Here is a 12495-nt window from a genome sequence, read left to right as displayed (position 1 = left end):
TAACACTTCTGATGCCAAATGTTTCCTTGCACACCCATCAATAAATTCTGCAGCAGGCACCCAGTATCCCCTTAATTTGATTCTGACAGTATATGCCTAGAGACAGTGTCAAATCCCACAGAGGGCTCAGTTCCATAAATGCTCCCTCTACTTCAGACATGCACTTAAACTAGGAGACAGGTTATAAATTGGGGTTCCCAGAACCTTAGTTCCATTAAATTGCTAGAATGACTCAGAAAAACTCAGGAAAACACCATTTATTACAAAAGATATCACAAAGGACACAGATGAAGTTGGATGCAAGAGATGCAAGGCAAGTGGTAAGAAGCAGAGCTTTTTTGTTCTCTCTAGGATCACCACTTCAGGCACGCACCACACCTAACCACAAGCTCTAACCCTGTCCTTTAGGGTTTTTGTTGTTGTTTTGGCAATACTGGGAACTGAACCCAAGGCATTCCATGTGTTAGAGGTAAGAGCTCTACCACTGAGCTCCACCTCCAGTCCTCCCACCTTTTTCAGTTATAGATGAACACAGTGTATTTCATTTATATGGCGCTTAGATGGACACAATATATCTTATTTATATGGTGCTTAAGATTGAATCCAGTGCCCCATGCATACAAGGCCAAGTGCTCTACCATTGAGCCACAACCTCAGCCACTTTTCTATAGAAGTTTCACTACATGGGCATGATTGATTAAACTATTGGCCACTGATGGTAAATGTAACCTTTTGCCCTTTCTCCCCTCCCTGGAGGCTGGAAAGTGGAGCTGAAAGTTCCACCACTCCAAGTGTTGGGCTTTCCAGTGACCAAACCCATCCTAAAGCTATCTAGGGGTCACCAGCCATCTGTCATCTCACAGAATATAAAAAGCACCCTCATAGCAGTGCACACCTATAATCCCTGCGGCTTGGGAAGTTGAGAAAGGAGGATCACAAGTTCACAGCCAGCCTTGGTAACTTAGCAAGGCCCTAAGTAAATCAGAGAAATTCTCTCAAAATAAAAAATAAAAGGAACTGGAGATGTGGCTCAGTGGTTAAGCACCCCTGGGTTCAATCCAAAAAAACATGAAGCCACTCTCATCATGCAAGATTCCAAGATTTTTCAGAAGGGTATTAGGAAACCTTAGCAAGAAATGGAAGGCTAAATGCCTATCTTATGATAGTCACACTGGTCTAAACAAAGATTATAAACATTTAAGCACAGCACACCCACTGCACTAAAGGAAGCAGTACACTCTTCTAGGTTTCCAGGAGCTCTGGTGATGGTCCCCCTGACAAGCTCAGATAAACTGCCCAACTACCCTTACCTCTGCTGTATACCTATTTTTATGGATAGACTTTTTAAAATCTGCCCTGAAACCTTGTTATTTTCTACAACCTTTTTATTTTTTTATTACTGAGCTACATTCCCAGCCAGTCCTTTTTTTTTTTTTAAAAGACAAGGTTTCACTAAGTTGCTAAGGCTGGCCTTGAATTTGCAATCCTGCTGCCTCAGTCTCCCAAGTCACTAAAAATCAAGACACCTTCAAAACTGTTATTAAAAAGCATAACCCAGGGAATCTAGAGGCATAAAGGATATAACCTTAGGTAGTTGGTAGTCATAAAATGGTCGCTGCTTGTCCAACAATTTGACTTCACACCAGGTTGGGCACCTGGGTTCACCAACTCTTGGTGCTAGTGAGGCTGTACCCTTCCTGGATAAAACTTTCTACAGAGGAATTTTCTACATTCTGAGCAGAACGCTGAGTAACAGAATTCAAGAGTTAATCCAAATGAGATGAGGAGAGAAAAACTGACAAAGTAGCAGAGTTGGACACTGTAAACAGAATAAGGAGCTAAATCTTCCGTAGGCCGATTTAAACAGGAGTCTATCACATAGGGACCTGAAAGGAAAATGTGACTTGGTTCAGTTTTATATACTTGGCTTAATAAAATTTGAATTCATTCATCCATTAAGTTTTTCATTCCTCAAATGCTTAAGGGTATAAGTTCTAGGCATCCTGGTTTCTGCTGTCACAATGTCTTGTGATGGGTATACATACACAAGTAAACAATTATATTACAAATAAAGGAGTCCCACTGTAGGTTAAGTTCAAGTATGGTGAGAGCAAGCAAACGAAGCCAGACTTGTAATATACATGGAAATTTTCCAGAAAGTGGGGAAACATGTATTGTGCCACAACTATAAAAAAAGAAAAAAAAAAAAAATCAAATCTATGTTGATACACCATTCCTTTAACACTAGATTTTTTCAAAAACCAAGTGTTTTGTCTTGTTTTGTTGCAGAACTGAGGTTTGAACAACACAGGGATACTAAGCTATATTCCCAGTTCTTTTTATTTTTTGTGTGACAGGGTCTTGCCAAGCTGTTAAGGATATCCTTGAAGCTGCAATCTCTCTGGTCTCAGCCTAAGTCATTAGGATTACATGTGTATACCACCATTCCAAACCAAAACCAACAAGCTTGATGACCCACCATATAGGCAAAAATACGGGAAATAGGCATTCCTATACCCTGTTACCAAGACAAACAATAACCACCCAAAATATAATTGGAACCAGCAATGCCAATTCTAGGAATTATCCTAGGTAAGCATGTTCACCCTGTGCAATGGTATAATACAGTTATTCAGTGCACTGTGATAACAATAGTTAGAAACAACCCACATATTCACCATAGTTAATAAGTTCCTGTTAATCTTTTTCTCAGACCCACTCCAGGAAGACAAATAAGGGCCAAAGACCCTTAACAGATCCTTCATCAAGAAGATGGTAGTTAAGCCTACGAAAAGATGCGCTGTATCACTTGCCACTAACCAGAAAAATGCAACATAAAACAAGTTGCCATCATAAATATATTAGAATGGGCAAAATTCGTAACACTGCCAACTACCTAACAATGCTCTTGAGGACATGGAGCAACCCAAACTCATTGATATTGGAAATAGAAAATCATACAGCTTCTTTGGAAGACAATTTGGCAGGTTCTTATGAAACATATTAACCCAATTTTGCTCCTTAGCATTTACACAGGAATTAAAACTATGGCCACATAAAAACCTCACACAACAGCTTTATTGGTAATTATCCAAACTTGGAAGCAATCAAAGACTTTATTAGGTAAGTGGAATTGTGGAACAACTAATTATTCAACTCTAAATAAATGAGCTTATCAAACCTTAAAAATTAAAGAGAAAATAAGACTAATAGTAGGTTAAATCAGTCATTACGAAAAGGTTACATACTGTGATTCCAACTACTGTGTAACAATCTAGGAAAAGCAAAAAATAGATGTTAAAAAAAGAATGGTTGCCAGGAGCTGACGGGAGAGGGAATAAAAAGGCAAAACAAGCCAGGTACAGTAGCACACACATATAATCCCAGTAACCTGGGAAGCTCAGGCAGGATGGCAAGTTTAGTAACCAGCCTGGGCAACTTCAAGAGACAGGTCTCAAATAAAAAATAAAAGGATGGAGGGCTGGGGACATAGCTCAGTGGTTGCGCCCCTTGGTGTAATCACCAGTATTGGATGAAAAAACCTAAAAAAAAAAAAGCCGAGTCCTCCAGCAGTGAAACTGTGATGCCATAATGGTAGACACATGTCATTATGTATTTGCCTAAACCCATGGGAAGTACAATCCCCAAGAACCCTAATGCAAAACTATGGACTTTAGGCGACAACGTTGTTAATGTAGGTTCACCAATTCTACTGTACCACTCCAAAGGCCTACACTGAGGTGAATCTATAGGTGCGAGGGATGGCGGTTGGAAGATGTGGGACATTTCCTTCCTCCCAATTTTGTTAATGAACCTAAAACTGCTACCAAAATCTTAAAAACCAATAGGAATGTGTCTTTAAAATACCTCCAAGGAAAAAAACTTGTCTTTTCCAACATCTAAAAGGTCCTTTTATGACCCATACTCTGTGTCATCTACTCCCTTTTTCTTTTGGCACCTTTGCTCTCCAACCCAAACTACTTTAGGGCCTTTGCACCCGTGTCCCCTGACTAGCAAACACTTCCCCCAAAAGTCAAGGTTGCTTTACTCCCTCACTTGCTCAAATGTCACTATCAGGCCCTAGACCATCCTTCACAAGACAGCAACCAAGTCCTCTTGTTTTTTAAATCTTAGTACCCTCTGAATAACTTAAACTTAAGCTCCATGAGTATATACTTGATCACTTCTGTAACCCAAGGACACAGTAAAAGTATTTTAAAAGTTTACTGCAGTGGGCTGGGGATAGCTCAGTCAGTAGAGTGCTTGCCTTGCATGCACAAGGCCTTGGGTTCGATCCCCAGCACCACCAAAAAAAAAAAAAAGTTTACTGCATAAATCACACAATATCCAGTCAACTAAACAGTACATGCAACATAGAAAAAGAAACTGACCAAGTGTGATCTTTACTTACATGAAAAGATCTCCAAGATATCAAATGAGAAAAATCAATGTTACATATACTATGCTGCATTTTATATCAAATAGAAAATGTATTTGTTACATAGGGATATGACTGTGCAGCAGGCTACATATCTGGAAACTGGACTTAGGGATAGGACTTAGGGATCTTACTGCATCCCTTAAGTAAAAAATAACAGGAAATGAAAAACAGACTGGACAATTGGAAAATCAAAAAGCAGAGGTTGAGGGCTTCCCACATGCTCCAGAATCTTTTCAAGTCTGTAAAAGAAAAGGGCTGTTAACAATGGCACCCAAATGGGTAGTACCATAGGATACCTATTTGTATTTTCTGATTTTTCCATGTGATTCTTAAAGGTGTTTTACAGATTGAAGGAAAAAAAAAAAAGAAAATTGAACCAAGAGATAAGGATTCAATCTTTTCCTACTTCCTACCCAATGAAATAAACGGACTTAAATTGCCAACCTGAGCCCAATTTCTTTTGTGAGATTGTTATTTAACAGCACAATTTTGTTACAGGGACTACATGACAATTTTGATAGCTTAAACCTTTTAAAATAACTGTATGGAAAACGCTTTAATGAATATTTGACTGTTCTAAGACATCATAATTAACAGGCTTTCAAACTGCCTACTGGAGCTTTTTTCCTTCATTTGAAACAATTCTGGATATTAACTCCACGAAACTGTCATGGAACTTTATCATTATGAAATTGTATACTACTCAACAGAAGGGTACCAAGTTGTCATTGAGTAAAAGTTGTTGGTCTAGGTAGTCAGTATTCCCTTTCTCTAAGGGTAGAAGGGCTTGTTTCCCAAAAACCATTTGTGATCCTAACCCTCCCTTCATACTCATACCCTTTCACACTAACTTCTAGGATGCCACTACTTTCCCATTCAAAAAGGCTACAGGATTAATGATTTCTACTTTTAGCTCAGAGCTCACACTTCCAAAAACTGAGTATCAGGATTATTTGTTCAATCTCTGCAGATTTATTGTTGAGTAAACTTATCTTTATATAATACAGAACAATTAAAGCTAACCAGTGCAAGAAATAAGCCTGCCAATTACACATAGCTTAATACCAACCATGTAATTCTCAGTTGTCAAAATTCCAAAAACAAACCCAAATAACTTCCTTTATATACTAGTGATCACTCAGACCACCAAATAAATTTGAGGCAGACCAGTATTCCCAAATTGCATTATCCAATGACTTTGTAGAAAAGCCTAAGAAAACAGACAACAGCTAATCCTGTGCCACCAGCACATTTTTTTCTTTTTATACCAAGGTTAGAAAATACCTGGTAAAAGCTTGTCCAGAAAACTCTCAAAAATAACCATACTGTCCTATTATACTTAATATAGTTAAAGTCTGAATAAGAACCTACTGGCTATAACATTCTAAGGTCTACCATATACTACCAAAAAAACTTAAGCTACATGAAATGTTGCTACTAAATATGTGGGATTTACAAAACTGCTTTAGTCTCATTAACATTGCTGATTGACATCTTTAATTACTTTGCACCAGCTTGGCAAAATAACGTGAGTTGTTGGGAATTGTAAAAGCTAGCTTAGATATAATAAGTCTTTGAACAAAATAAGGCGATTCATTTGAAGGGATACAAGGGAGTATCTAGGCTGGAAAATTTTGCAAAGCTGGTTTACATTTTGTTCCAAATTCAGACAATTTCTCATACATGCATTTTCTTTTTTTGGTATAAAATCCATTAACCGATGTTTGAAAACAAAAAACACTGAATAGAAACCATCCCACCTAATTGCCTGGAAACATCAATAAGCTAAAACAGCCTCCAGAAATTAGTTCCTCCTTACATCTTATATCACATTTACTCAAAAAGCTTTGCTCAGTTCTGGTCATGCTCATTTATAGACCAATCAGTGGTCCCTCTAGACTGACAGATTAAAATCTTTAGTTTGATGTCTCATAACACTAACTTCAAACAGATTAGTTAACTTAGGGATCTGTCATAATAAACTGATGGTATTACAGGGGACTCAAGATCATCTTACCCAGATACAAGGGTAAAATAGAATTTTTCAAAGTCCCTTAATATCCTGGGGCCAAGTGTTATGTATAGAACAGTTAATGATGTTCAAAACTAAACACCATTGAACTTTTGAATGTAAATCTGTATGAATGTTTAATAGTTATCAAGTCTGACTCCTGATGGTTACCAAATTGAGAAATGTTAATAGTGAACACGAATCAAAAATCTAGTTAGAAACATTTTATTTAAATGTGCCAAATAAAAACCCATTTTCAGACCATAAAGATGTTAATTACATTCAACAAAAAAACTTATATTATCTTACTGCTGTGAATTTACAGAGTGTTAATCCAGATCCATTTTGATTTAGATGGTTGAAATATCCTTCCTAGGTTACATTTTACAGACATCACAAATCCCTTATAATAATGTAAACAAAATAACTTTTCCCTAAAGGGTGAACTTGAGAACTTCAGTCCATTCTTTCAGGACTTGCACTTCTGCGTGGACTTCCTGATGGGGAACGACTAAAAAGAAAAACATTAGGTTTGGGAACCAATTAGTGTCTACTGAAATTTACTCTTCTCATGTACATGTCAGGGAAATAATACTTCAATAAATTCTAGGGTACAATGTTCTTACAGCAAAGATCCAAAACTTACATTTAATTTATATATTCAGACCCCCATTAGTATTAAGCTTTTTTGTAATCTTGTCAAAATTCCAAGATTAAATTAAATAGGATAACCATTTGAAGTTCTCCGGCTCCTTAAGGACCAGGAAACAAAATTTAGTTGCCAGATTTCAACTATTTGAAAGATTTATGGTTTTCCTCATGGATTTCATTTTTACCTATTGACCATCAGTAAAATATGGGGGGAAAAAAACCAAGTTGCTTAGCATGAAATTTCTACAAGTAAAGGTTCATAGGACTATACAAATCTTAATCATGCAAACATTTTTTGGTTAAGTATTTTCAACAAAAGTAAAACACTGTTAAAGGAAACGCAATCATTTCAGAAACATAATACCTAATCTATATAGCACCAATTCTCCAAAGAGCTCAAAGATTGCTAAGTAAGCAGTAAACAAACAAATTCTGCAGAGGCCACACTTGACTGGGTAAGATTTGGCAATAAAAGATTATTTAGCTTACCTTCTTTTTGGAGATGGAGATCTGGACTTTGATCGGCTGTCAAAACACGAGAAACTCTATTAAGAAAAAGTACTAACCAATCCCTTTCTTTTAACCATAATACCACAAAACAAACCCCCAGTGTCCTAAGCTAAAAAATGTCAGACTATGTTTAAAACTTTGTTCATAAAAAGTAAGTGAACTGCTGTATTGTCACAATTCATCATTTTTCAACTAAGAACACTTGTTTCAGGATGCTTCTCCATGCCCCTAACAGTTGTAATGAGGGCCTCTCAAACTCCACAAATCACAAATTTAATTTCTATCACTTCACATTCTCGCCTACAATAGGCCATATATAAATGAAGTTCTCATTTGGCTAAAAAAGGTTCTTATTTCCACTTAAGAGGTGACACTTAAAATTTTTAACGATGAAAAATACTTTGAACTCTTTGGATATTGGTGCCATATAATTGGAAGAGCATTTGATCACATTTTTACCCTACCTGCTTCTTGGTCGTGAAAGAGACCTAGATCTTGATCTTGACCTCGATCGGGATCTTTAATAAAAAGAAAAATGAAAATACATTAGTCCATGAGAATTCCTTTTCTGAGCACCATATTAGATAGGTTAGGGAACAGAGAACCTAAAACAGAGCAAAATGCTAACGCCTGCCATGTGTCAGACTAAAGTTAGGCAAACGGGTTTGAATCATATCAAGTTATCATAATTCATTAACATTAATTTGTCACATCAACCAGAACAGGCTGACACATGCATCTCAAATACCTTGAGATCCTACAATAAAGTGACCTAGAGATTAGTCCAAATTTCTCAAACAGACCACAGGATTAATAATTTCTGCTTTTAAAGGGTTTGCTTTATTCAACAGCAAGGAACTCCAAGTTCAGAAGTGGCATTCATCATCTATAGCATAAACATCTAATTTTCTTGAGTTCTATCTGTTCCATCTTTTAAGGCCTACTACTTAAAGAAATAAAAAGATACAGTTCCCAATTTGATTTTTCACTTCTCTTAAATGTTAGAACAGTCAGAGAAAGCTTACAGCAACATTCCTAGCCAGAGTATTCACTGGAATGATTTGTTCCTTTAAACCCTCTTCTACCATCACAGCTTTTTTTTTCCCTTTTTTTGGGGGGGGGGGGACCTGGAGATTGAATCCACAGGGCAATCTACCATTGAACTACATCCCCTGTCCTTTTTAATTTTGCAGACAAGGTCTTGGTAAGCTCCCAGGCTGGCTTCAAATCTGCCATCCTCCAGCCTCAGACTCAGTTGCTGGAATTACAGGCGTGCTTCATTACACCCAGCCCACATGGCCTCTCAACAAGTAAATCCTTACTTGTGCTTATCTTTATCTGTAAAACTAATATCCATGTTAGAAATCTAAAAACTTTTAAATCTCAAATATTCTGAAGCGATTCATTTCAATTTTTGTCCTTAAGACACTCCACTGTGCTGTTGTCAAGATGTGACAATCCAACTACAAATAAGGAGGAAAAAAGTGTTACATACTGGAAATACCTCGATCCTTTTATAGAACCAGACCTAGATCTTCTGAGGGAAGCTGATCTTGATCTACGAAGAGATACAGATCTTGATCGCCGAGGACTTGCTGATCTTGACCTAAAAATTAAAAGAAATTAAAGTCCATCTCAAAAAAGGTCTTTTTCACTTGTGAAGACTTGAATTACTGAAGACCTCTCACCTCCGTCCCCTGCTCCGGCTACGTGAGCGAGAGTACCGCCTTCCTCTGGATCGAGAATGTGATCTAGATCGTGACCTATTTTTCAAGTTAGAAAAATACAAAATATTAGACGATAACTCGTTTTTAGCGTTTTTGTGCCTCTGCTGAAATCAAATCTCAAAACTATTTAAATTTAGTGTCTCATTTGGAAATAAACTCTGGGCCTAGTTGTTGAGTTTTTTTTTTTTTTTTTTTTTTTTACTACCTAAAAAAAGATTTGTTAAAAGCTGAATTACAACTTAGAATTACATAATATAAAACACTGTAATGTGTATTTAAAATAAACCTTGCAAGTTTGCAGGTCGACCCTCTTTGGCCCATGGTCTAGTAGGTCTAGTAGATCTAGACGATCTAGAAGTATCTATAGCCGATCGCTGCATCTAGATGTTTTCTTCAATCTAACGACGATCAAACTGACAGCCAAAAGAGCCAGGTGAGGCTTGATTGACGCAAGAAGATTTTTCTAGTTGGGAATGTGGTCAATCTGGTGTTCCTCTTTCTAAAGCGGAGGGGGGCCCCAATTGTAAGCCAAATTTACTGTTACGGCGATCACCGTCTCAAATTTTCTGCCCTTTAAAGAATAAGGTGAAGCTAGGTGTAGATGACTCGAGGGGATCTGGCCTCTTATGCTGATCACCTCAAGGTCTAGGAGGATCTTAATTGTCGGATTTGCAAGGCGCCTCAGCATGATATCATAAGGCTCGTGACATTCTGAATCAAGGCGACTGACTCAAACGAAGAAACCTGAAAGGTTTTGACCAGGTTGATTATTAATATATTAACATTTTTAATTAAACAAAAATTGTAAAATACACCTGTACAATTAACATTCAAGTTTATAGAAAAACACTAGTTTCTGCCTTGCTAATAAAAGAATTACACTGATTAATTAACTAGAATACCAACCATTCCTTTATTAATTAAATACCTGCTTCTTCTTCGCCGGCTATAGCGATGACAATCATAAGCATAATGTCCCTTTTCGCCACACTCATAGCATCTATCATTGGGATCAAAGGGACGTCGGGCAGGTGGTCTATCAAAACGAGATCTCCGGGGCATGCCTGTTGATAGTTCAACCCTCACTCGGGAACCACATATCACCCTATTAAATTAAAAAATAACAGAATTCTAAAGTTAAAAATGTGTGACCCCTCCTCCAATACTGGGGATTGAACCCAAGAGCCAACATACCCTAGGCAAGCATTCTACCATCCAGTTACATCCCCCAAACTTTCAATTTTCTGAATCAGGTTTCACTAAAATTGCCAAGGCTGATTTGGAACTGAGGATCCTCCTGCCCCATCCTTCCAAGTAGCTGGGATTACAAATTAGCACCTAGCTTATACCTTTTTCAACCACTCCTCCTCCTCACAAGCTTTGGCTCTGTACTAAGTCAGTCCTTCCAATTCCACCCTTGCTACTACCCTCTTTAACCCAGTAAGTCTGAAGTTCTGAATTCTACAAACATTCAAATATTATTTCAAAGTTACCATCAATGGTGTATTTGTTGCTTAATTTGTTTTTATAGGTGTTCCACACTTGGGATGATGGGGCAAAATGGGTCAATCCTCATGTTTGAATAAATATCAGTAAGATCAGGTATTTAAGGTAGGTCTCCAGACTGCAGAACACAAAGGTTAGCACCCTAAATCTCTAACCCACAGAAATATTTTAGTAAGTATTCCATAACCAACATCTCACTTACTTCCCATCCAGTCCTCGCACAGCATCTTCTGCATCTCTAGGATCTTCAAATTCCACAAAGGCAAATCCTGGGGGATTTCTTGCAATCCATACAGTTCTTAATGGACCATAATAACTGAAAGCCCTTTCTAACTCTCCTTTGCCAGCACCGGTTCCCAGATTACCAACGTACACCTTGGTTTCTGTTTAAAAATGCAACAGGATAATGCACGTTAGCAAAGTTTGGCTCAAATTTGAACGAACTCTATGCCTAAAGAGGACATCCTTAAGACACTCTTTCACTCTGGCTATGATGCCTCATCTGATCTCCAGCTCCCCGGCTCTAGCGATCTTCCCGCCTCAGCCTCCCCAGGTAGCTCAGACAAGGCATCTCGGCGCCCGACTTGTACAAAGCACGTATAATGCTTTATCTAGGATCAAATTTAGTCTTAAAACCACGTAAGGCAATAAACACCCAAGAAGCTAGACTTACAAGTTTTCGGCATTCTAATAAGGAGAAAAATCCTCCAAAATAGCAAAGATGCCAAGCAAGATACTCCGACTGGGGCGGGCCCCCGCCCGGCCCCGCCCCCGAGCCCCGGCAGCCGCGGGCGCGATAGCAGCGCGCGGGCCCGAGGCAGCGGCGTCGGGCGGGCCTCGGCCAGACTGCGAGAAGAGGGCTGCGCCTGCCCTCGTCCTCCGCAACAGCCGACCTAGGCGCTGGCTTGCCCGACTCCCACTTCCCACCCTTGAGTCATAAACCGCTCTCCAAAAACCAAAAAAAGCCAACTGCCGTTCACAATTACCATTCCTCAACTCAACAACTGTTTGACAAGGGTGCGCAGCTCGTAGCTTCCAGTTTCGTTCAGCCTCAAATCCAAACCTGACTTTACCACAGCGACCAGATCAGTCCGCTCCAGTGGCGGGAAAGCGCTAAGGAAATGCGCCACACCACGGTCGTCAATGTGCGCAAAATGGCAGCCGCCGCCGAGGGGGGGGAGGGGGCGGACGGGCAGGTCCAAGAAGGGCAAGGGGAAAACCGTAAACCCGGACCCGGCTTCGGGCCCGCGTGGGAGACGAAAATGCCCAAGAACCGGAGACCGGGTTCAGACACCCACCCTCTTATCTCCCGTTTCCCTTCAACACCCCGCCCCCGCTGCCTCCGGCTTCGTATGGCGTGCACCGAAGCCGCCATTACGCACGCGGAATAACCGTCTCCTAACCGCCGCGCCAACCCTACGGCCTCGCAGTACTCACTACATGCACAGCACCCTCCTTTACTAGGCTCTAGGCACTTACCTCCTCCATACCGCCCGTAGCGCGACATGTTGACCGGCCCGCGTGCTCTGCTCTTTAGCTCGCAGCGCCCGGGGCTCGAGTTATACGGAAGCTGCCACACACACTAACTAACCAACGGTCCCGGCGGCACTACGAAGAGGAGTCCGGGTTCGCGCTTATATATGCGGCGG

The 12495-nt window shown here is 39.6% G+C and overlaps 1 protein-coding gene across 4 annotated transcripts; it reads right to left on the bottom strand.

Moving 5' to 3' along the window:
- Positions 1-6661: 6661 nt before the first annotated feature.
- Positions 6662-12484, bottom strand: SRSF7 (serine and arginine rich splicing factor 7). Of its 4 annotated transcripts, none has more exons than XM_079110910.1 (8): positions 12326-12484; positions 11049-11229; positions 10269-10445; positions 9302-9376; positions 9109-9219; positions 8078-8131; positions 7593-7628; positions 6662-6963 (listed from the first exon to the last, which is right to left on the bottom strand). In XM_079110910.1, exons 1-8 carry the CDS (start codon positions 12351-12353, stop codon positions 6909-6911), a joined length of 717 nt encoding a protein of 238 aa, XP_078967036.1. In that variant the 5' UTR covers positions 12354-12484; the 3' UTR covers positions 6662-6908. The 4 variants fall into 4 exon arrangements, with proteins under 4 accessions (XP_078967036.1, XP_078967037.1, XP_078967038.1 ...); XM_079110911.1 differs by having other exon boundaries at positions 9118-9219; XM_079110912.1 differs by lacking the exon at positions 7593-7628.
- Positions 12485-12495: the final 11 nt, after the last annotated feature.

Source organism: Sciurus vulgaris (genome assembly GCF_902686455.1).
Source record: "Sciurus vulgaris genome assembly, chromosome: 14".
In the NCBI taxonomy this organism is placed as follows: Eukaryota; Metazoa; Chordata; class Mammalia; order Rodentia; family Sciuridae; genus Sciurus; species Sciurus vulgaris.
This window is presented reverse-complemented; position numbering and strand designations above follow the sequence as displayed.